Raw genomic sequence first — 26,310 nt, 5'->3', positions numbered from 1 at the left:
AACTAATTACATGATAGCCAAAAAAAAAATAAATCAAAACAGACTTAGATCAGACCATGGGAAATTTTTATTCATATTAGTCGATTTGAGGAAATATTATTGTAGCCAAAATCATAGAAATTTAAAACATCATATCTCTTGAGGAATATATGCTTGATTACCTTCTGGGTTTCTTGACTCCCATGTCAGCTTTCAATATATCCTTGATATGTTCTCTCATCTTGCAGATATCATTCTTGAACTTCTCACATTCAAATTTCTTAGTCACATTCCCAGCCATGTAGTGTCCAAAGGCCTCTTTAATGTTGGTGCCCGGAAGAGCTCCGGCTTCCCACCAAATTATGCATTCTTCAAAGCTCCGGCTTCCCACTTTATTTTCCTCCCCTTTCTTCAGAAATCCTGCAGGTTGCTCAACATATATTTCTTCATCAAGAAAACCATTCAGAAAAGCAGACTTGACATCCATTTGATGCAATTTCCAATCATTTTGAGCAGCAAGAGAAATAACCATTCGAACTGTATCAAGTCTACTTACAGGAGCAAAAACCTCAAAATAATCAATACCTGGTTTCTGCTTGTAACCCTTTGCTACCAACCGTGCCTTAAAACGGTCAATTTCTCCATTTGACTTGTACTTCGTTCTGTAAACCCACTTCACTCCAATTGGCTTCTTTCCAGGAGGTAAATCTGTTAACTCCCAGGTACCATTCTTTTCAATGGCACGGATCTCCTCGTCCATCGCCTTAAGCCAATGAGTTTCTGTAGCAGCCTCCTCAAAAGTTAAAGGATCACAATCTGAAAAGAGAGCAAATCGAACAATTTCTTCATCAGACAGGTCATTATCATGACCCAAAACATAATCTTGCAAGCGAGCTGGTAAGTGGCGCTCGCGCTGAGATCGCCGAACTGACGACTCTGGCTGTGAATGAGACTGGACATTATCTGGAATCGGTTGCTCTTCAACAATATTTTCAATAGCAGGAATAACAACTGAACTTTCATCTTTAGCTAACCAATCCCAGGCACCATATTCATCAAAAGTGACATCACGACTTATAACAACCTTCTTAGTTTCAGGATTGTATAGTTTATAACCCTTTGAAGCGTCACTATAACCAATGAATATGCACTTCTCACCCTTATCATCCAACTTCTTTCTCAATGAATCTGGCACATGTGCATATGCCAAACATCCAAAAACCTTGAGATATTTGATAGAGGGTTTTCTCCCACTCCAAGCTTCTTCAGGTGTCTTATCACACACACTTTTAGTTGGACACCTATTCAACACATAGACAGCACAAGCAACAGCTTCTGCCCAAAAAGGCTTAGGCAGATCCTTAGATTTCAACATGCACCTCACCATATCCATGACTGACCTATTCTTCCTCTCAGCCACTCCGTTTTGTTGTGGAGTGTATCTGGCTGTCATTTGGTGTTGAATACCCTTCTCTTTCAGAAAATCATCACAGGAAATATATTCTGTACTTCTATCAGTTCTAAAGATTTTAATTTCATAACCACCTTGCTTCTCAACAAAAGCCTTAAATTGTTTGAAAACATCACATGCTTCAGACTTTTGCTTCAGAAAGTAAACCCATGTTTTTCTACTGAAATCATCAATGAAAGTAATAAAGTACTTACAACCTCCATGTGAGGGAACCTCCAACGAACACAGGTCTGAGTGAACAATCTCCAACTGTTTTGTAGCTCTCCTTGACTTGCCCACGGGAAAGGGATCTCTATGCTTCTTCCCAATCACACAAATCTCACAGATACGATCAGGGACATTCACAACAGGTAAATCAGAAACAAGTTCCTTTCTCGCAAGATAGTTTAACCCAGAAAAATGAAAATGCCCAAACCGCATATGCCATAACCAATTATCATCACAAACTTCATAATTAAAGCAAGCAAGGAGAGTATGCTTAATTTTCAAAGGAAATAGTCGATTTTGAGACATATTTACCTTTGCAATCAAAACTCCTTAAGCATCTGCAATGGTACAACCAATGTTGCAAAACACGCTAGGCGCCCCCTAGGCGCCAAGGGGGCGCCTAGCGCCTAGGGCGCCTAGGCGCCGATTTTTTTTTTATTATTTTATTTTTTTAATTAAAAATAAAATTAAAAATTAAAATTTTTTAAAATTTAGTAATAAAACATAAGGTTTCCATAGTTATTTCTTAGAAACTAATTACGAAAGTGGTTGTAAAAGTGTTCAAAAGATTGTTTAAACCATCTAAATACATAAAAAACTAAAATTAAGAGCTAAAGAAGCATTTTTTTGAGAAATTAGTGGACCAAACCGCCTTTGGCCGTTTGCGGTGGATAGATCTCGAAAAATACGCGATTTGAAAAAAAAATTGTCCAAAACGGAAAACCGAGTAAAAAATTATGCCTTCCCGAAGTTTTCGCAATTTAAAACGTAAAAAAAAAAAAAAAATTTAAAATTAAAAACGCTGGTTCAGCCGGCTAGGCGGTCTAGCTTGTTTGTGTGACACCTTTAAGATGTCCCAAGCTTGTTTTGCTGTTTGAGCAGTAGCTAATTGCCCAAAAATGGAATAATGAACACCTTGGTGAATCTGACCCAGGGCCAATTTATCTCGCTGTATAGCGCCTGCTTCAGCTCCTTCTTGTAGACCGGGATCAACAAAGCTCCAAAGATTTTGAGCTTGCAAATGTGTGGACATCATAATTTGCCAATAATTGTAATCGAGTTTCCCGTCTAATTTGGGACCCAACCATACAATATTGAAATTTGTTGTCATATTTCACTACGGGAAATATTTCGGGGTTGAAAGGTTGACTGGCTCTGATACCAAATGTAAGATATATTAAATATAATATATTTAATATAATATATATTAAATATAATATAATATATCTATAATATATATTAAATATAATATATCTATATATTATATTTATATAAATTGAGAAGAGAGAGAGGAGAATAGATAAGTGATTTTGATTGATGAATAAAATGCTTGATAACAATACTATTTATAGTGAAGGATAAACTAGTAAAGCTAGAAAATAGGGAAAATAATGCTCCATGCATTGCAACCATGATCCACGTACTACTGCCTCACTTTCTCCACATGTATTGCCACGTTTCCAACTAAACTCCTCCAATTGCATGCATGACACACATACTTAGTTTGATAATGCCATTAATCCAATTTATTGCCACACTTGGTTTAATAATTATAATAATAATATTATTATAACAGAAATTATTAAGCTTTTAGGTAGTGTTTATAAAAACAGGGCACAGTAATTTAATTTTCAGTTCTTTGTTCTATGTCTGTTCTAATTCCGGCTTCACCATCTTCATGAATATTACATAACGTATATATTTACGCACACAACACTTCCGCTTAAGCACCACTGCTTCATTGTTCCAAAATCCTAGTTGGTCAGCTACTAGCCCAATTTGTAGTGCAACCACTTTGTCCCAGAAAGCTCTACTTTGCAGCTCATATTCTCAATCTTTGTGCCGCCATTGTTACATCATTGTGCAGCGACGACCAGATTTCACAACAGATGTTCTCCGTGAATTGAAGGAAATGATAATAGATGTAATTGTACAGTGATTGTTCCATATTCTGCGCGCACCTGAGACGCAGGCCATGGGGGAGATTTTTTTGTAGGCCAGGGACAAATAGTCTAGTGGACGCTCAAATCCAAGGTCAGTATGACTGTGATATATGCAAAATGAGGTTTGATGAACTCACGGAGTATGCAGGCCACCGCAAATTTCACGAGAATACTCTAACAGGGGTACTAGAAACTAACGGCCATGTCTTACCGACGGAGTGATAATGAAGGATGGGTGCCAGTTCTGCCCCAAAATGTTACGTTCCACAAAAAGATTAGTTACGTTAGTTGCACTCATCATATAAGAAACCAGCCGATAGATGTGTTTCAACTAGAAATGGTGACAAAGGAATGGGAGGATGGTGTCTCGAGATAATCTGGTTGAAGCCGAGGACGGCTGGGATGCATCAGAGATAATCTGGCCTGGTGTATATAGTATATTGTAGTGGTGTGAGGAAGGAGGTGGAAGAAAGTGATAAAATGACATTTTTGCCCTCATTATTGACAGCCCACTAACAAATACATTAACAGAGGACTAAATTAAGTAAATATTGTATAGTTGAGGACTTAATTGGGTAAGAATGATAATCGAGGACTAAATTGGTAATTATGGCATAGTCGAGCGACCATTTTGGTTATTAACTCTTATTAGAACTAAGTGCATAACCATCTATATTTTTCACAAGTGACTTTGCTTTCTTGTTATTTCCAATGTATGCAAATTTGATATCCAGTTGGATTTCGAAATTGACCTCCTTCACTTTAGTTGCCAATTCTTGAATACATTTAGCGTCATTCCCTCCACAAAAGAAAATATCATATTTCATTGCAGTCTGTTTAAAAACAAAAATAATAATAATAAAAATTATTGCAAGGTCATAAAATGCGCAACACAAATTAAAACTTAAGAATCAAAATGTTCAAATAAATTTTTTGTTAGGGTGAGGACAATATGCAATTTAAAATCAATTGTTTACTTATTCCTTTCATATTAGCTATTGTTGCTTCAATTATAGTTAGCTAAGCGCTTGAAAATGGACTTACCCAATTTTCTATCCAGTAATCTATGTTATAGGTGTCTGGATAGCCCAAAACCAAAAGTAGATCGAAGTCTCATGGAGTCGTCTTTACCCAAAAGTTTAGGGTTCCATGTCTCTTTATCCCAAAGCATTTCTTCATTTTTACTAGTGTAATTATAGGAAGAATGCTGATCAATAACAAAATATTTATTAATAATAAGAAAGATTACTTAGCTTTTAGACTTGAAACAATATATACCTCAAATCATTTAATTAGCAAAAAGCTAGGATGAGTGGGAAAAACATACCAAATCTTTTATCCTCATATTAATGTCATTTCTCCAATCATCAGTTGTAATCCTAATGCAATTAACCAAGTCACGTTTTCTCTCCTCAATATCATCAATCACAGAACCAACACCTAAAGTCACTTCCGTTAACTCTTTTTGTAATAAAGAGATGATATTGTTTCCACTACCAACCGTCAGTGTATCAAATGCAAGGTCTCCTCTCCATGTTAGGATCATCTGCAATGCATTAGTATGAACTAGTCTTCCACAACTGCCAAGTGAAATAACAATAGGTTTCCCACCACTCTAAAAACTCGGAACACATCTCTCCTTCACAAATCTAATAAATTGAGGCGTAATCCTTTTGCATGGATCCAACAACTTTATTCCGGTAATTATTCGTACTGATGGCATCCTTGCATCAGTCCAAAGTTGAGGATAATCTATTATCAGAATCAAAATAATCCAAGGACTGATTTCGAACTTGGACAAGTGATGATATAGAAAAGCAGCCTCAGAGAGATTTGTGTCTGACACTATTATCAATAGCACCCTCGTGTTTTTCATTTCACTGAATGGAACAGGATGTATCTATAATTATAATTTTAGAGATCAGGTTAACTTCATTATAATAAATTTCTGAAATTGTCTAACAGTATGCATGCTATAATAAATTTCCGAATCAAGCTAAGAAGTATTATTATATGAGTGCAAGTTTATAAATATCTAAAATTATAATTTTGTTCGGTTACCCTAGAATATTTTGTTCTAATATTGTTTTTTTTTTAATATTTATAACAACAACATTAATTTTTTACTGTGTAATTCTATTTTATTTGTAAGGAAGTAGATAATATGGAGTAGAACATTTCTTGTTCACTATTTCTACTATTGCTCCATTACATTATTTTTTTAAGTGATGAGAGAAACCCGCTGGCATTACTTGGGTGTACATTAGATAAACATTGTCTTGTGGTTCTAACCAACAAAGGACGACAAAGAGTTAAACCAGCCTAGATTTACTGGCCCCCACAGTCTAGCCTAGTTGAGTTCATGATGAACTTTGACAGTGCTCTTAAATCACAACGTAACACTAATGCAAAGCTCAACAGTACGTGACAATGAAAGCTACAATCCATATATGAAGATGCCTTTGGGGATCGAAAAACATGCTTCAATTGTCTACACCATTACTATTTTCTATCAAGTTCAGGAAGAAATATGTGCCTCCTGTTTCAAATGTATGGTGTTGAGAGTTAGAGAAGATGGTGGAATGTTACACTATGATATTATGGATGGAAAGAATAAAATATTTAGTGTGGTGCACAATGTAAATGACCATGAGGCCACATGCAGTTGCAAGATATTTGAGATGGTTGGACTGTTCTGTAGACACATATTTGTGGTCTTTAGAGACCTTGAAAAGATACCTCTGAAGTATGTGGTTAATCGGTGGCCTAAGGATGCATCTTTAAAGGCTACATTTGAAATAGATGGTGTCATTTATGATCAGAATGGACCAAAGGATGAAAAGAAGATGTTGTAGAACAAACTGTAGTCAGATGTACACTGTTGTATTGATCTAGCAGGTTCAAACATGGAGCAATTGGCTGCATTTTCGCAAGTGATTAATGAACAGAAACAGCTGCTAATGTCAGGAAAGGAAAAGTTATCCCCTCAGCACAGCTGGAAGACTGTTATAGAATCCTTTTGTGGATCAACAGAGATTTCAGAGATCAATATACTTCCACCGAAACATGCAAAGAACAAGGGCAGTGGCAAACGTGTCAAAAGCAGCAAGGAGTTGGCAATGGAAAAAGAAAAGGGCAGGATGTGCAATTTTGGTGGTGTTAGAGGAGATCAACATGACACCAGGACTTGCCCATTTAACCCCAAAAATAAGGACAAACAAAAGGGTAAGAAAAAGGCATAGCAATCTATTTTTACAATGCCTTTACAATTGAGAATGAAAATAAATAGCAAATATGAAACACAAATACTTAGTTAACACATTTTAGAATGCTTTTACATTTGAGATACTTCAATTTAATGTTCAGCAATTACTAGTTTTGTTTTTATCACTGATTTGTGTATAACAATCACTGCTACTAGCTTAAACTGTGTCATTAATACTTTACTTGCGTGCAGTTAATTCTTAACGTGCATTAGTTATACTATTGCACAATGACTTGACACAAAGTGAAAAAAAAATTTAAATGCCAAAGGCTTAACATGCGTTGATAACACATTTAACGTGAGCTACATTAAGGCTTAATGAGCCTACTACTATGGAAACAGAATTTGCGTTGATTTATGTATAAGAACTTTGGTCCGTGGTAAAATGGTAACACGCTATACATGCATTGGTTAACATTTAACTTGCGCGACATTAATCCTTAATATGCGAAACCTGAACAAAGAAAATACTTTGCCATTCTTTATTAAAAAAAAAACAATTAGGTCTTTAATAAGGATTTGATCCCAAACATAATCAATATATTCAAAGACTTATACCATTTGGCTAGTGGGCTCATCTATTCGTTTCATTAGACTTAACACTTGTAGACCAGAAAAACAATTCTCCAGATTAAAAAAGAATATATTTAACGTGCACTACATTCAGGCTTAATATGCGTAACACTTAAACAGACTGTGCTTTTTGTTTATGTGTAAAAACTTTGATCCGTCGTGAATGTCAACTGCTTTACCTGCGTTTATTAACATTTAACATGCGCGACGTTAAAAAAAAAATCAAGTCTTTAAGGGGGATTCAATCTTGAGCGGAATTAACATGTTTAAAGACTTCTACAATTTCACCATGAAAAAAAATCAAGTCTTTAAGGGGGATTCAATCGTGAATGCCAACTGCTTTACATCCATTACTTTCATTATATAAAAAATATTAAACACTCGGAAACTCAACAACAATTCTTGAAAATTAAAACAAAAAAAAAAAGAGAATATATTTAAAATGCAATACGTATGCTTAAAATGCGTAATACGACAACAAAATGTGCGTTGTTTTATATATTAAAACTTTATTTCGTGACAAATACCAAAAAGCTTAACATGTGCAATACAGTAACATAATGTGCTTTATAAAATATGTAAATCTGGGTGTTTTTTCCGGACATTGTAATGTGCGTAGAATTTGGTTTTAATGTGCATTTTTTAATAGCTTATATTTGCTTGAAAAAAGTCTTAATGCGCTTGGATTTTTGTATTAAATAACGTCCATTGATTTTAGGCTCATGGTACTCGGATTTGCTTGTTTATTTAACCATTATCAAAAACAAAAAAAAAAAAAAACAAAAAAACAAAAAAACAAAAAAAGTGAATACAATGCAAAAAGATTTATTATTTACATTGCAATAATTTACACTTTCAACTGCTACTACTACAACTATAACTATAATAATAATAATAATAATAATAATAATAATAATAATAATAATAATAATAATAATAATAATAATAATAACAACAACAACAACAACAATAATAATAAAGGAACATCCCACTAATTATCTGAAACAACACCAACCAACAAACCTAATGAAGCGGACATGAGAGCTTATTTTTAATAACAAAAAAAAAAAAAAACAAAAAAAGCCAACGACAGCATCCGTCTATACCTTTTGGAGATATTTCTTTTGGTTAAGCATGCATTAAGGTACCAAAAGATATATCTCCAAAAGGAGTAGATGATCCTTCCGTATATCCGGGCTAAAACAACACATTATAAACCTGAAAAGATCAACTCATATGAATCTAAAATCAAACTAAACCAGATGTATTGGACTGCCCCACATGTTATATTCAACTTACAGACAAACACACCTGGTTGATCTCTAAATTGAATATAACATACCGAACAGTCCAATACATCCGGATCAGTTAGCATTTAGATCCACAGAAGAAGAACTTTTCAGGCTTAAAATGTGCTGTTTTAGATGAAAACAACGAGAACCACCTACGAGCTCTACTCAAAGTATGTCTGCTTCGCTCATAGTTCCTTTACCTACTCATAGAAACTTCGAGGGTTGTGGTATTGTATTTGATCTAGGGGATGATTAGAATGTGTTGTTATTGTAATCAACTACAATGACAACAAGTAGAAGGAGGGCGAGTATGATGAGGATGGGTATACATCATGATGAATGTGAAGAAAATGACGATGAATAAATGATGGTGGTTTTGGTGATGGTGTGGAAAACTCAATTGACACCGTTTCAATATATATGTTGTACGGTAAGGTGATCCTCCACTTTTATAGGCGAATAACTTGGTTAAATTCACCGATTGGAGAAATTCAATGTTGACCATTTTGTGAACTTAAAAATAAATTGACGTTCACACGTTTAATGTGCTTGGCATTTCTATATAATGTGGTCGAAATATCAGTACAGGGTGCGTGCGTTTATACATTATTGTGCGTTAGTTAAGATTTTAATGTACGTGAATGACAACTACCTCACATTTTTATAAGTTTCCTTTAATGGGTGCGTTTTTTTAGCGGTTGAATTACATATGGATTGGTTATTCGACGCCTAATAAAACGCACCCATTGAAGAATCCGCTTTCTATTGTGATAAAGGATATTATTATTCAAATAATTTTTTTTTCATTTTTAATTTACCTTTAATATTGAAATATTTTTCTTCCATTTTTAAATCCCTTTCCATTGTTAGAATGCGTATGTATGTATAACTTAATATGTGTAGCAAAATAATTTAAAATGCGTATATTAATATTTGAATGTGTGTGCGGGGATTTTTAAACAAATATGCGTCTATTTATTCATTAATATGCGCACATTAACACGTTATTATGCGTGTCTTTCATTCTTAATGTGCATGAGATTGTATACTGACTGACTTGTAACCAAAAAAAAAAAAAAAAACATTAATGGGTGCATTTTTTTAAGGATTGAATGACCATTGAACTTTAACAGATTCCCATTATGGAAAATAGAAAAATTGCTGACATCGAAATTGACTTGTCACTTATTTCCAAGGTAAGTGATATGTCTATCTCATTGTCAGAACTATACGTATTTCCCGTAAGGGAAATCTGTAAAATTTATATAAAATATTTGTAGTTGTGTAAGCATACAACATAAAATTGTCATTTGGCACTTAGACAATGCACACTGTGTGGTTTATAAACGCATGTAAACGAGTAAATAAACGAATGGCAAGTACATATCTAACGGACCTTATTGCTCTAATATGCGTTACATCTACACTTAACATGTGTATATGTATACTTCAAGTAATTTTTTATTTTTTTCGTTTTTAATTTACCTTTAATCTTAAAATATTTTCCTTCCATTTTTAATTCTCGTTACATTGTTAGAAACTATGAAAGATTCGTTGTAGAGATAGTAGACTTGTTTATGTGAATAAACACTTGTACAGTGTGCGTGTTTGTATAACTTAATATGTGCAACAAAATAATTTGAAATGCATATATTAATATCACAATGTGCGTTGGGGTATTTCTAAACGAATATGCGTGAATTTATTCATTATTATGCGCACATTGATACTTTATTATGCGTGTATTTCAGTCTAAATATGCATGAGATTGTATACTCACTGACTTGTAACCAAAAAACAAAACAAAAAAAAAAACAAAAAAAATAAAAGAATTTAATGGTTGCGTTTTTTTATGAGTTGAATGACCATTCAACTTTAACACATTTCTTTTATGGGAAATGAAAAAATTGCTGACAATAAAATGGACTTGTCACTTATTTTAAAGGTAAGTGATATGTCTATCTCGTTGTCAGAACTATATGTATTTAAATAAAAGATTTATAGTTGTGTAAGCATACCACATAAAATTATCATTTAACACTTAGGTAATGCACATTGTGTGGTTTATAAACGCATGTAAACGAGTAAATAAAGCGAATAGCAATTATATATCTCACGGACCGTATTGCTTTAATGTGCGTTACATCTACACTTAACATGCGTATATGTATACTTCAGTGTGTTTCTATACCTTAACCTGCATTGATTAAACATTTAACTTGCTCGATATTAAACCTTAAGATGCGTAATATGCACAAAGACAGTATGCCTTGGTGTACACATTTTGTACACCTTCTCATCTTTAGCAAGATGGATTCTAAAAAAAACAAAAAATGTTGAGAAAGACAAACAGTCAAAGAAGTTCCGAAAACCCCTTGCCAAAATACCAAAGGAAGATCTAGGAGCACTGAAGAAGGATCTGAATGATCCAACTTTTGAAGAACGTTTTCAAGCATTTATTGACAACTACCTTGTGGATAGTATTCCTGATGATTCAGACAGCGACACAGATTCAAAAATCTCTTTCAACACTTGGAAAAGAGAGGCTCTTGCCCACCTAGCTGATGAAGAGGCTGATGAAGAGGAAGAAGTCGACTCTCAAAATGGACCAAGCTTCGTGAAGGAAGAAAGGAAAGGTTAAGCTCGATTATCTTATGATGGACGCATGTTCTTAATATTACGTTTTGATGTAACAAGTATCCATTGTTTAAGGATTATATAATAAGAAGTTTATTATGGTGAAGTTGGTCATCATCGCGATGCTTAAAATGCATTGATAAACCATTTAAATTACGCAGCATTAAACCCTATGTGCGTTAAAAAGGGAACACAATATGCCTATAGTAAAGTCTTTTTGTGCGTTAGGTTGTATAATATGTGTCTATAGTATAGTATGTGTATATTATAATGTGCGTTTATGTAAAACTTAATGTGCATAACCAAATGTATTAACATGCGTAATGAATTTGCAAGAATGAAATATCACCTCGGAATCATCATTGATATTGAAAATTAATTTGAGAACATCAAGATTATTATGAGAATGACTAAAAACATGTAATAATGTTTCGTAAGACTTCTCTGCTCTCTTTACCTCTGCAAATAATACAAAATTATAATTAATATACTTAAAATACATACAACACACAGATATTGAATTTGCTTTTGATCTTGAGAGTTATAGTACATGGTAACGGTTTGAAAGCTATCATTTGATTGGCACCAACCTAGTAGTGGGTAACAAGCAGAGAGTATGGTTTTGGTTTTGGGAATTAAAGTAGATTCTTCCATTACGTCATTTTTGGACCTGAAAGGCAATAATATGTGTTGAAACATTAGAAACCCCTAATCAATAAAATTAACCTTTTACTATTATTGCACTAAAAAAGTTTATGTACTCTATGCGTAGGAGAGTGGAGTCTAAGGAAATAAATGCAACGCTAATTGTTATGCAAGTATAAGGAAATAAATAGTGGTGAATCCATATATCTTCTCTGGTGGGAGGAAAAGATTAAAAATAATGATTTGTTTGTAACGTTTATCCGTTACTATTATTATAACATTAGGATAAGTTATGATAATATTCAGTATTTGATATGTGGTGCAACACTAATAACCTAATAGCTAGACTACCATTATGATTAGGAGTCTGGTTAGGGTTTAGGAGACCTAAAGACAATCAACCACAATGATGGCCCGTGGTTATATAAGGTCACTAGTCCTCTCACTGCTCACATTACATACCTCATACACCATCTAGAGAGAGCTGAGTAAAGTGAGAGACAAAATACTCGTTATCACTGCAGCAGCCCGGATCGCTCAACCGTATCAGAAACTATGGCTGTCGGAGTTTGCAATTTAGTTTTGGACAATGGCTTTATATTGACATTAGAAAAGACTTTTTATGTTCCTAGTTTTTCTAGGAACTTAGTTTCAGTATCTAGACTTGTACCCTTCGGATATTCTTTTGAATTTAATGCCAATGATTTCAAGTTATTTCGTTATTCTACTTGTGTTGGTACTGGTACAATGTCTGATGGTCTTTTCTGTCTTAAATTAAAGAATGATTCAGTTTACAATTCTTTACATGTTCAAAACGGCACCAAACGGTGTAGTATTAACGACAATTCCTCAATGTTGTGGCATCGGAGATTAGGTCATATCTCCCTTGAGCGTATTAAAAGGTTGGTAAAGGATGGAGTACTTTCTACTCTAGACTATACTGACTTTGAGACTTGCGTTGACTGCATTAAGGGTAAGCAGACAAACAAGTCAAAGAAAGGTGCCAATAGAAGTACAACGTTGTTGGAAATTATTCATACTGACATATGTTGTCCTTATATGACAATACCTGGTCGGAAATATTTCATCACCTTCCTTGATGGCTTCTCAAGATTTTCCTATGTGTATTTACTTCATCATAAACATGAAGCATTGGATGCCTTTAAATCATTTAAAGCTGAAGTTGAAAACCAATGTAACAGGAAAATACACATAGTTAGGTCTGATAGGGGTGGTGAATACTATGATAGATACACTGAGAATGGACAAGCACCTGGTCCCTTTGCTAAGTTTCTTCAAGAGCATGAGATTGTTGCCCAATACACCATGCCTGATTCTCCGGACCAAAATGGTGTAGCTGAAAGAAGAAACCGGACCCTTCTGGATATGGTGTGGAGTATGCTTAGCAACTCTAAGCTTCCGAAGTCGTTGTGGGATGAAGCGCTTAAGATAGCAACGTATATATTAAACCGTGTTCCAACCAAGGTTGTCCCTAAGACACCATTTGAGTTATTCAAAGGTTGGAAACCGAGTTTGCAACATATGCGTGTTTGGGGATGTCCGTCTGAGGTGAGGATATATAACCCACACGAAAAGAAACTTGACCCAAGGACGATTAGTGCTTTCTTTATTGGATATGCACAATCTTCTAAGGGTTATAAGTTCTATTGTCCATCTCATACTACTAGGATAGTGGAATCAAGGAACGCTAAATTTCTTGAAGATGACTTGATTAGTGGGAGTGATCGGTTTAAGGACTTAGTTCCTTCCTTCGATCATATTGACTCTCAACCTTCTACGTCATCTGGTGGGGTTGTACTTATCCGCAGTGCTCCTTTAGTTCTGCCTGCAGATATACCACCTACCGTTGAGATTCCACAAATTGTTGAGGATCAACCTTTGGAAGAACCAGTTCAGGATTTATAGCAACCGCCTGAACTAGATTTCGAACCAATGGTTGAACCAACTCAGGATATACAGCAAGATTCTAAGCCGATGCAGACTGAACCAATTCAAGAACTGCAACCAGTTCCTGAAGAGGTAGTTGCCCCGCAGCCTATACCAGGTGATGAGGGTCCAACCTTAAGACGGTCTACTCGGATAAGGCGATCAGCAGTTCCTAGTTATTATGTTTCGTATCTACAAGAATCTGACATAGGGGCCGAAAATGATCCTGAAACATTCTCTCAAGCCACAAATTGTGCACAGTCTGACTTATGGTTAGAAGCCATGAAAGATGAAATGAATTCCATGAAGGACAATGGAGTTTGGGATCTTGTTGAGTTGCCTAATGGGGCCAAGGCCATTGGCTGAAAATGGGTTTTTAAGACTAAAAGAAACTCATTTGGCAACATTGAGAGATACAAGGCCCGGCTTGTTGCCAAGGGATTTACTCCAAAAGAAGGAATTGATTACAAGGAGACCTTTTCTCCTGTATCAAAGAAAGATTCACTTCGGATCATTCTGGCATTAGTTGCACATTTCAATCTTGAGTTGTAACAAATGGATGTGAAAAACGCTTTCCTAAATGGTGATCTAGAAGAGGAGGTTTTTATGAAACAACCTGAAGGTTTCTCTTCTAGGGGTGGTGAGCATTTAGTATGTAAGCTTAAGAAATCCATATACGGTTTAAAACAAGCCTCCCGTCAATGGTACATCAAGTTTGATGGGGTAATTTCTTCATTTGGTTTTGTTGAAAATCCCTCAGATAACTGTATATACCAGAAGGTGAGTGGGAGTAAAATTTGCTTTCTTGTTTTAAATGTGGATGACATCTTACTTGCCACCAATGATAAGGGGATGCTTCGTGATATGAAACAATTTCTTTCTAAGAACTTTCATATGAAGGATATGGGTGATGCCTCTTATGTTATTGGCATTAAAATTCATAGAGATAGGTCTCGGGGTATACTGGGTTTATCTCAAGATACCTATATAAACAATGTTTTAGAGAGATTTCATATTCAAAATTGTTCACCGAACGCCGCTCCCATATCTAAGGGGGATAGATTCAGTTTGGACAAATGTCCGAAAAATGATTTGGAGAAAGAATCCATGGAGAACATCCCTAATGCTGCAGCAGTTGGATGTCTTGGATATATTCAAGTCTGTACGAGGCCGGATATTGCTTTTGCGGATGGAATGCTAGGGCGTTACCAACACAATCCGGGGTTGGACCATTGGAGAGCTGTAAAGAAGGTTCTAAGGTATCTCAAAGGAACCAAAGGTTACAAGCTTGGGTTTAGGCAGACGGACAATTTAGATCTTGTCGGTTATTCAGACGCGGACTTCGCTGGCTGTATTGATTCTCGAAAATCAACTTCAGGGTACGTCTTCATTATGGCCGGTGGGGCTAGATCATGGAGAAGTGTTAAATAGTCGTTAATAGCTACTTCTACCATGAAAGCCGAGTTCGTTTCTTGTTTCGAGGCTACTTCACAGGGTGTTTGGCTAAAGAATTTTATCTCTGGGCTTAGAATTATGGATTCTATATCTAAACCATTGAAAGTCTATTGTGACAACTTAGCTGCAGTCTTCCTAGCTAAGAACGACAAAAGTGAAAGTCGAACTAAGCACATCGACATCAAGTTCTTAGCAATTAGGGAGCGTGTAAAAAATAAAGTTGTATTTATTGAACACATTCATACTGAGTTGATGTTTGCAGATCCCTTGACTAAAGGCATGCCACCATTTAAGTTCAAGGATCTGGTTCAGAAAATGAGACTTTCGCCCAATTTGTAATTTGTATATATACATTCAGTTTTAATAAAATTCTTTGGGATTCAGACATTTTCTCAATTAAGTGTGTACGCCTTCATTTACTTTATATTGATGAGAAAATGCACTTCAGGGACTTGGAATAAACATAGGGTTTATTTCGTTGGGTTTTGTTTCCTAATTAAGTGCTCAATGGCAGTTTGCATTTGATCATAATGGATACTACTCGTACTAATGAGAACATATCATTATGGTTGGTGTTTTTCTGTTATTGAGTGGTAGTGCTTGCACCAAGTGGGAGAATGTAACGTTTATCCGTTACTATTATTATAACATTAGGATAAGTTATCATAATATTCAGTATTTGATATGCGGTGCAACACTAATAACCTAATAGCTAGACTACCATTATGATTAGGAGTCTGGTTAGGGTTTAGGAGACCTAAAGACAATCAACCACATTGATGGCCAGTGGTTATATAAGGTCACTAGTCCTCTCACTGCTCACATTACATACCTCATACACCATCTAGAGAGAGCTGAGTAAAGTGAGAGACAAAATACTCGTTATCTCTGCAGCAACCCAGATCGCTCAACCGTATCAGAAACTATGGCTAGAGGTTAGTCGATCCTATTATCACATACTTTATGATGCATGTGATATTTTAGTCTAACATTATTTTCCAAAAAAAAAAAAAAAGAAATATAGTTAGAGGTGAGCTTTAAATAGTGTTGACTAGGGATGTAAAAAAAACCCAAATAAAAATTTCAAAAAACACATTATAAATCACTCATCTTACTATTAATATTAAAAAAAAAGTCATAATGTTACAAAAAAAAAATCCAATTAGAATTTGAAATATTTTAAAATGCCAAAAATAAAATTTCAAAAATCTATGCCATGGAATTCGAACTTCTTGTAATTAAAATAAAAATCATATATTTTATCAACTAAGCTAGCTCATCCTTATAAAAACTTATGTATATTTAGTACTTATAAATATTTAGTATGTATATACATAATACATAAGAGCCCTCACTATGAATCCGCTTTTGGAAATAAGGTTGTCTATTATCTCATCATTGTTTACTATAGTTTTTGCGGGGTATAGTAGTTGTAAGCGTTGATCCAGAAATCGAGTTATTGATGCCTAGACACTAAATAGAGTGAGTTGTGCAACAATAATATAATCTCTAGAGCGGAAATAAAATAATAGATTTGATATTAAATTATATTAAATACTTACTCAACACAAAGAATACGCTGGGTACAAGTAAGAATGCTCCTGGTAATCCAATAAGTCGTCAAAATTACTGGTTGTGGTGGAGAGAAAGATGGCGGTTGATTAAGCTCATTCACACACTTAACGAAGTTTATAATGAACTTAACAATAGAATCATCATATATTTTCTCAGATGGCGCAACAATTAGATTTTGCTTGTTTGCTAATTTGTTCCAATGACACTGTTGATAAATATTGATGAAATCTCCTCAGATTAAGGAAAAAGCTGCAAGCATCATGACTACCTTGGTGTCCCAAGGGTAGGTGGATAGCATGCTTAGCAGATGGATTGTTGTGGACTGATAATCAATATTATTCAAACTCTAAAACACTACCTGCAGTAAAAGATAATATAACGGACATAATAAAATCAAGAAAAAATTGATATAATATAATCGTCTAGGTCGATAAGGTCACGAAAGTAATAAATAATTAAATATTACAAGTGTAATACAAATATTTAATTAATATATTGAACAACATTTAAAATTTGCAATATTCATAATTGAAGTATGCTTTATGTCGCAACTAAAAGGTAGGCTAAGTTGACGTCTTGACGATGATATATAGTTGAATCACTTACACAAACATATATGTATGGTCATATGAGAACAATATAATGCTTCTACTAAAAATTAAAATGTGAAAGAACAATTCAAAATTCAATAGTAATTCCAGACTTTGAACTCGTGCACATGCATGCACTCGCCCCTCAAGCGTGCAAGCTGATTATTATTTATCATATATATGGTTGAATCTATTTTTAATACCAAAATAAAGGATGCGTTTTATCTAAACTAAATGTATAGTTAAACTAATAGTTAGACTACTATATGTACATATTTATTATATATATTACGTTCAACACTAATTACATTTAAATATTTTTTTAATCGAACTTAAACAAATGTGTGCAATAATGAATTAATGAGGAATTATATATATATATAGTGTGCCAAATGCTAAAAAATTACCTCAAAAGAAAGTTGTCTCACTTGGTATGAGAGTTCTTTCTGAATGCACTTTTGTGGCATTAACATGTCTTTCTCAACTTCTCTAGAAACCTAAATTATATCATATATATGTTCCTCCATTACTATCAAAATGTGACAAAAACATCAATCAAGAAGCTAAACTTGAGTTAATAGAACATTTAACATTTTAATGTTTTTACTTTGATTTAAACTAGTACAAAGTACTAAGGACCTTGTGGTCTAATGGTACCAAATTGAACTCTCACATGATGAGAGGTTATGCATGTGTTCGAGTCTCAATGTGCTTTAGTAGGTTGAGAAAGTAGTTGAGATACTTTATTACACATTTACACTAGTACGGTAGTTATAGTTGTAGTTATATATATGCATTGGGATGATGACTAGCCTTCAAGTCTACTTCAATTAATTGGGACCTCTATTTTTTTTTTTTTTTTGGTATTCTCAATTCCTTGCATAAACTTTACTTAGCTTCAATTAGATTTTTTTTTTTTTTTATGTGACTCTATATAATGATCTAAAATGTAAATATCAAGTTATGACACTTCGGACCCCAAAGTAGGCAAAAAAAAAAAAGAAAAGAAAAAGGTGCAATTATCTAATATAGTAGGTTAATAAAAGATAAAAGTTGAGTTTGTGGTAAATTATACATGCTTGGTTGAATTTCTTGTGTGTTTTTTCAAGAGTTGGTGTTAATTTTTCATTTGATATGATATTAGTTTAAATAACTAGGATTTAGAAAAATATTTTAAAAAAATTAATAAAATTGCCGGACAAAGGGTAGAGGAAGATAACCTTGTCTGATTGTCTTCTTTATCATTTTTGATGTAGTACGTATTAATTTGCAGCCAATTGAGCTTTTACAAGTTAACCTACTAAATGAGCAAATTATATTACATATTTTGTTCACTTGTGGGATATGATTGTTGAGTTTTTTTATTTTTTTTATTTAAAAAAATTCTTAAGACGCTCATCGGCACTATTATGATTACTTTGTTTGACACTTATTCTAAAGGTATTAGAGAAACGGTCATGTAGTGTATGTGTCTTAGCTTGTTACCTAAGAAAAAAACCTTTATGTAGTGTATGTGTCTTAGCTTGTTACCTAAGAAAAAAACCTTTATATGGAAGAAACTATGTCTAAGAATAAAGTTGGAGTACATAGATAAGAATTTTATATTTCCATAATTTCATATATTCAAAAGCGGATATAAATATTTTACCACCATTGTTAATATTATCGTTCCAATAGTGACAATGTTCAATGAAGTGACACTGCGAAAAAGATTAAAGTAAGTAATTCATATATATGTTATTTTGCTCAATGTATTTAATGTTGTAATCAATATGTCTGTTGTATGTTATGTTTATCTCAGTATCTCACCCATATAAATAAAGTTACAAACTAATTAATATCCCAATACCAAATTCCAATATAATATTGCTTGAATTGGTGGAGCAATGGAAGTGGAATCTAGCTAGTTCTGCAATTCTGGAAATTATCTGTCTGTTGAAGCTGCAGCATCCCAAATCTTTATTAAGAGGAGGGATTTTGCAGCCATGATGTTGATTCCTCCTTGTCATGTTGACTTTTGCTAGCTGGAGCTTGGAGCTTGCAGTACAGAATGAAGCAATATTTTAACCAGGCCATGTGGTTTGGAAATCTGGGAGTAAAATGCAAGTGGAACATTGTGGTTGCTGCAGGTTTGTGGGATAATGGGCTGCATAAGTTGATATGGAGGCATTCCATATCAAGAGCAGGTGGTCCATGAAGAAAGGTGGTAGATTAATAATGTTCTTTTATTTGTAGCACCATTCCAAAGCTTTATTAAGTGGAGGATGGTGCTGCCATAGGGTGGACCTCAAAATGAGAAATGAAGCTTTATGTGACTGGGCATTATTGGTTACTTAAATGTTTGCTTTCTGGGAATCATGTTCCATGAACCTTGGAGGTCCTCAAGATCTCTGGGAACTCGATCACGATGTTATCAAGGGGTTTTGACCTGAAGATGGGGCACTAGGAGTAGAGTCTCAACTGAGGAAAGGGGATTTGACCTAAGGCTTGCTATGAAAGCAATCATTATTGAAGTTGTGTGAACCATATTTCACTACCTAGTGTTTGGCGATTAATTTTCCTTTAAAAAAAATTTCATGTTCAAAAATGCACATAATTTTATACTAGAATACAAATAATTTTATACATGAATGTACATAATTGTATAAACAAATACACATAACTGTATAAAAATACACATAATTGTATAAACAAATATACATAATGATATAAACAAATACACATAATCACGTCAACTCCCTTCCGAGCCTCCCAAAATGACGTCGTTTTGGGAGGCGCAGGATGCACAGTGCTACGCGCGCCGTGGTGCAGGGTATAACGATTGTGATTAAATCAGCTGGGCTGATTTATGAAATTTTGATCATGGGGCCGGCTGAAAATGATGATATTAGGCCTATTTGAGAGCTGGATTGGGAATTATTTTCCCACTAGGCCTTGTGGCCGAATGGGACTTGGGGTCAGATTTGGGAATTAATTCCCAAGGCAAATTATGCCCTGGACCCGTGTCCACATTGAATTGTGGACACGAGCTCAAAACGACGTCGTTTTTTTAAAAAAAAAATGCGTCATTTAGTTAAAAAAAAAAAATCGCGCGCGTTTTGCCGTTAACGGCGTTTTTTTTTTTTTTTTTTGGATTATGAATGTACAGTTATGCCGTTATGAATGTACAGTTATGCCGTTATGAATATACAGTTATGCAATTATGAAATTATGAACACAGAGCTCTAACATTATGAACATATATAGTGATAAAATTATGACCATGGAGCTTTAAAATTGTGAATATAGAGCTTCGAAGATTATGAATGTACAGTTATGGAGTTATGAATGTACAGTTATAGAGTTATGAATCTACAGTTATGGAGTTATGAATCTACAGTTATGAGATTATGAATCTACAGTATGGAATTATGAATGTACAGTTATTGATCGAATTATGAACAAAAAGCTCTAACACTATGAACTTACAATTATGAACATATAGTGATAAAATTATGAACATAGAGCTCTAAAATTGTGAACATAGAGCTTCAAAAATTATGAATGTACAATTATGGAGTTATGAATGTACAGTTATGGAGTTATGAATGTACAGTTATGGAGTTATGAATGTACAGTTATAGAGTTATGAACGTACAGTTATGGAGTTATGAATGTATAGTTATTAACATATAGTAATAAAATTATGAACATATACTCTTACAATGAAGCGGTCTGAAATTAAAAAAAAAAAAAAAAAAAAAAAAAAAAAAAAAAAAAAAAAAAAAAGATAACAGTGCCTAACGGCACTGTTACCTATGTCCAGCAAGCATGCTGGACACGGGTCCAACGCATAACGATTGAATTCCCAATGGTACATGGTTGCTGGGCCTTCAGGGAATTAAAAGCCCAACTGGGCTGATTTCAATCGTTATATCGTAGACCACAGTGCATGTGCACCGCAGTTTAAAACAGTGCCGTTTCTTTAAGTAAAAAAATGGTCCGCCGTTACCGTTAATGGAGTCTGTATGTTTGGTGTATTAAACACCAACTAACACTACAGTACATCTAAATCGACATTGTCTTACGTATTATTTCTATATTATCAAATGAAACTGCAGTTATATCAAAATGGCACTGTAGTTATGGTGAAATGAAACTGCAGTTATATCAAAATGACACTGTAGTTATGGTGAAATGAAACTGCAATGTATATAAAATGAAACTGAATAACATTTCACATATTTGAGTATATATTGTACAATGAAGTTGTAATTATATCAAAATGATCATGTAGTTGTATTTTAATAAAACTATATTGTATATAAAATAAAATTAAATAACCTTTTCACATATTTAAGTCTATAAATATCGAATGAAACTGTTGTTGTGTTGAACTGAAACTGCAGTCTATACAAAATAAAACTGAATAACAGAGTTACTTTTTGCGGAAGGATGCAAAACGACGAAAAACAAATACCGTTTCTTTTCATTTAACAAAACGACGTCGTTTTGATGTGCGGTGCATAATCAATTATGCACCGCGGTGCACGATATAATTTGCCCCGAATAGGCCATTTGAAGAGGACGAATGGGCTGAGCCCAATAAAAGCATGGGCTTGCTGAATTGGAAATTAAATCCCATGGCGCTTTGTGGGCTGATATTTTGTTAGTCCCTTGGGTGTTATTCTTTTTAGCCTTATAGCCGTTATAGGCCTTGTATTTGAGATTTTGTTAGCCTTGTAGGCTTGTAGCCCTTTTGGGACAAATTATATCCGTGCATCAAAACGACGTCGTTTTGTTAAATGAAAAGAAACGACATTTCTTTTCCGTTGTTCCACACCCTTCCGCAACGAGTAACAATAACTCTGTTATTCAGTTTCATTTTGTATAAACTGCAGTTTTAGTTCAACACAACTACAGTTTCATTTCGATATAACTACAGTTTCATTCCATATTTATAGACTCAAATATGTGAAAATATTATTTGATTTTATTTTATATACACTATAATTTTATTAAAACACAACTACATGATCATGTTGATATAATTACAGCTTCATTGTACAATATACAGTCAAATATGTGAAATGTTATTCAGTTTCATTTTATATAGACTGCAGGTTCATTTCACCACAACTACAGTATCATTTTGATATAACTGCAGTATAATCTAATAATATAAAAATAATACGTGAGGCAGTGTCGGTTTAGATGTACTATAGTGTCAGTTGGTATTTACTACACCAAACATGCTGATTCCGTTAACGGTAATGACAAGCAGTTTCTTTACTTAAAAAAAACGGTGCCGTTTTTTACCGTGGTGCATGTGCGCCGCGTTCTACGATATAACGACTGCCCTTTTGGTTGTAAGGCCTTATGGCCTTTTGGTACTTAATGCTATGTTAAAGTCGTGTTTGTGAGCCTTAGGTCACTTTTGGGCCTAAGACGTTGGCCTTTTTGATTCGTGAAATAAAAGCTGCTAGTTTTTTTTTTCTTTTTTTTTTTAAAAAAAAATTGCATATATATTCTTTATATAGATTGTTGAGGTTTGTGAAATTGGCAGGATTGTAGGGGTTTGACACTGATTTTTTTAAAATTATTTTTGAGTTATTTAATGGTAATTTGCATCCATTTTAGTAAAATATATGATTAATTTACGTTTATTATTTTGCTCATAATTTAGAAGTTAAATATGGACATAGCTATAACTTAGAGGTTAAATATATTCCACAAGTATAACTATATGAAAATAAGTGCTTAGCTTGCTGGTGAAGTAGGTGGCCTGTCAACCGTTTTTGTAATTTTGCATTTCCTCATTTTTAATCAAATTAACTGGATTAACTAACTGATGAAATGGTCTGACTAATTCAGCGATGAAGTCAGTCAGTAAGATAGATCATTGAAAAGATAATAGAAAGAGATAACGACAGAAAGCAACACACAAGATGTTTACCCAGTTCGATACAGTGTGTATCTACGTTTGGGGGACGATCACATAGGCGTCCAATCCACTAAATCATAATCTAATGTACAAAGGTAGAGAAACAATAATCTCACCCAAGTGCCCCACACAAGGTACGTACCCAGTCTACACAGGTTTAGTGGATTGTTGAAGATGGAGAGCCATGCATACAGAAGTCCAATGAAATCCCTTCACTTGGAGAGCCAACTCTGATACAGTCCACTTCAGTAACACTCTTCTCAATTGTTCCCACAATTGTGTGATCGTAGTGTCCTTTCGTTTAAGCAACGATAATCCTTCTCATGTTCGTCATCATAATCACCATAAACATATTGTATTGAGAAGGGGCATAATAATCAAAATCTAATCTCGTAAACTGGTTTGGAGTGTTTCTTCTATTCTTGAAAGTGTAACCCTAATTCTTGTCGAATAAGAGTACATATAGTTCCATCATAAGAACACTCTCCATAGTTATCTTTGATTGTAGATGGTAGGACAATATTTGAAGAATGTAATCTTAAAGATCCGGTCCATACCTTTCCAAGACAGATACGCTGATCTTCTTTCCAATTCTGTCTTCTATAAATCGCGTTCAGCTTTTAAGGAAACAGCTTCCTAAAACAGATCTTCAGTGTCAATCCCTTTGTTGTTGTATCTGATTGATCAGTCCTCTGTAGAACAAAACTGACACTAAACTAATCCTATCTTAGTTTGTCATAATAATATTGCCAATTATAAGTTGGGGTTTTTTGAGCAATTAAAACACTAACAAACTCCCCCTTTGGCTATTATTTGGCAAAACAACTCGACTACGTATAAAGACATAAACTGAAAGAACTAAGATAGGCTAGCATAAAAGCCAAACCAAATATTTGATTACAAAGCATAGCGGAAATAAAACACAGCATACAAGTCATGCTGGATCAAAACAACAGTAAAAAACATTCTTCAAATAAGTAGGTGGTGCCATCACAAACAACGCCCAGCCAGGGCCAGAAGGTACACAAAAACAGTCATAAACTCAGGGGGGAGTTTTTGAACGAAGAAGAACGGTGGCCAATTCTGTACGAGCCCTTGTCAACTGTTTCTTAATTATGCGGTGAACAATCTCAAGCTCAGAGACCCTTGCCTTCAACTGAATAGAAAGTTGGAGATCCCTTATATGCGGCGAGTCATCTACCACTGTATCAGCTTCAGAATTGGAGGGAGCAGTCACCGGTGTAACATCACAAATATTGTCTCCAGTCAAGAGTCGACGGTCAACAATGTAGAGAATAGTTGGGCTGATCACCTCACTAGACATAGGCTCAAGGTTCTGCGATGTAAGAACTCCAAAGATTAAATTAGGAAAAGGCAACCGTACCTTCTATTTTCTCGGATGAATCAGCGTGAGAATATGGTAGTAGATCCAAGACCCCAGATCAATGGACATCTTTGTTCCAATCCTGAACAAGAGACCGGCCAACTGCTTGCTAACTGTATGGAAATGAGCCGAAGACATCCAGTTATGAAGCGCAAGACGGTGGAGGATAACATACTTGGAGGTGAGTTGATGGCTATGCAGAGTATCCTTTTCACCAGTAGGCCATCTATCAGCTTGTCCACCAGTGATCGTCTTAGCCACTAAATCCCAGTCAGTGATTGTTTCCTCTTGAACTCCTTGCAGACCATAATACTCATTGATCATGTCAGGGCCAAAGACATACCATTTTCCTCGAATGAAAATCTGCATTGGACGCATCCCAGACAAATTGTCTATCTCTTCATTGAGATTATAGTAGAATTAATAAGTGAGAAGCTTCGAATATGGGCAAATGGAAGAGACAGTCTTCAGCAGGCCCACTTCACTCAGCAGTGGCAGGATGTCGCAAACTGAATTCATCTGATTTTCATCAACAGATCTTTGAACAATCAGATCTCTCCTAACCATGGTGTACCATTTAGCTTGAGCAGTGGAGGAAACAAACTGAGGCTTGTAAATGAATGTGTCAGGACTTTCAACAGGCTGAACCTCAGGAGTAATACTCCGACCTCTGGAACGAGTAGATGGTTTCCCCTTTCTGGTAGAGGATGTGGGAACGACAGCAGGTTGAATAGCAACAGGACCTTTTTGCTTAACAGACGACCTCAGTGTTTTGAACACTTGTTGAATTGGAGGATTAGCTTCAGGTTTGACAGACTCACTGGACTTTCTTCTCTTCTTTGGCTGATCGACATCAGCATTGTCATCACCAGACTCAAAAACAACTTTCACAGGAACATTCTTTCTTTTTAACCTTCTCGTCTCCTTGGAAGGGGAATGAACAGGAGACACAGAGTGACTCGAATCAGACACATGGGCAGAAGAACTACCAAGACGATTTGTTACCTCTCGAATTTTGAAGGTGGTGGAATCAGGATGAGCAGTAGCCTCAATAGTCGGGATCTGAGATGCATGAGCTTGGGTGCCATAGACTTCATCAAGGATCTTTTCGTCTTCACTCGAGGACTCAGAAGGGTGAATCACACAGTATGGTTCTGGAATGGAGGCAGCAGGTAAACCAGCAAAGTGCCGGACATGTTCGAGACTTTCAGCCAATGATGTGGAGGTGTAGACTGGGACTCCATCCATTATTTCAGATGCATGGGGGCTTGAGAGTTTAACAGATTCAACTTCAGCAGGCAAATCAGAAGGATTATCAGAGGGACAAATTTCATGTGGGACATCAGCAATCGCAGAAGGAGGCAGAGCAACATTATCAGCCGAGAAAACAACCAAACTTAGATTGTTGGGTTCCTCAGATGGTT

At 34.9% G+C, this 26,310-nt stretch overlaps 1 protein-coding gene across 1 annotated transcript; it reads left to right on the top strand.

Moving 5' to 3' along the window:
* The first annotated feature begins 6,005 nt into the window (after window positions 1-6,005).
* On the top strand, window positions 6,006-6,455 carry LOC109179289 (protein FAR1-RELATED SEQUENCE 5-like). The gene has a single exon (XM_019328794.1). It carries the CDS (start codon window positions 6,006-6,008, stop codon window positions 6,453-6,455), a length of 450 nt encoding a protein of 149 aa, XP_019184339.1.
* The last annotated feature ends 19,855 nt before the right edge of the window (window positions 6,456-26,310 follow it).

The sequence above is a fragment of the Ipomoea nil genome, unplaced genomic scaffold, assembly GCF_001879475.1.
Source record: "Ipomoea nil cultivar Tokyo-kokei standard unplaced genomic scaffold, Asagao_1.1 scaffold0898, whole genome shotgun sequence".
NCBI classification, from domain to species: Eukaryota; Viridiplantae; Streptophyta; class Magnoliopsida; order Solanales; family Convolvulaceae; genus Ipomoea; species Ipomoea nil.
The sequence above is the reverse complement of the archived record's forward strand: the minus strand, read 5'-3'. Positions and strand labels throughout refer to the sequence as shown.

Excerpts from the sequence above, each read along its gene's own strand:
- LOC109179289 (XM_019328794.1), top strand. The coding sequence starts at position 6,006 with ATGCAAAGCTCAACAGTACGTGACAATGAAAGCTACAATCCATATATG.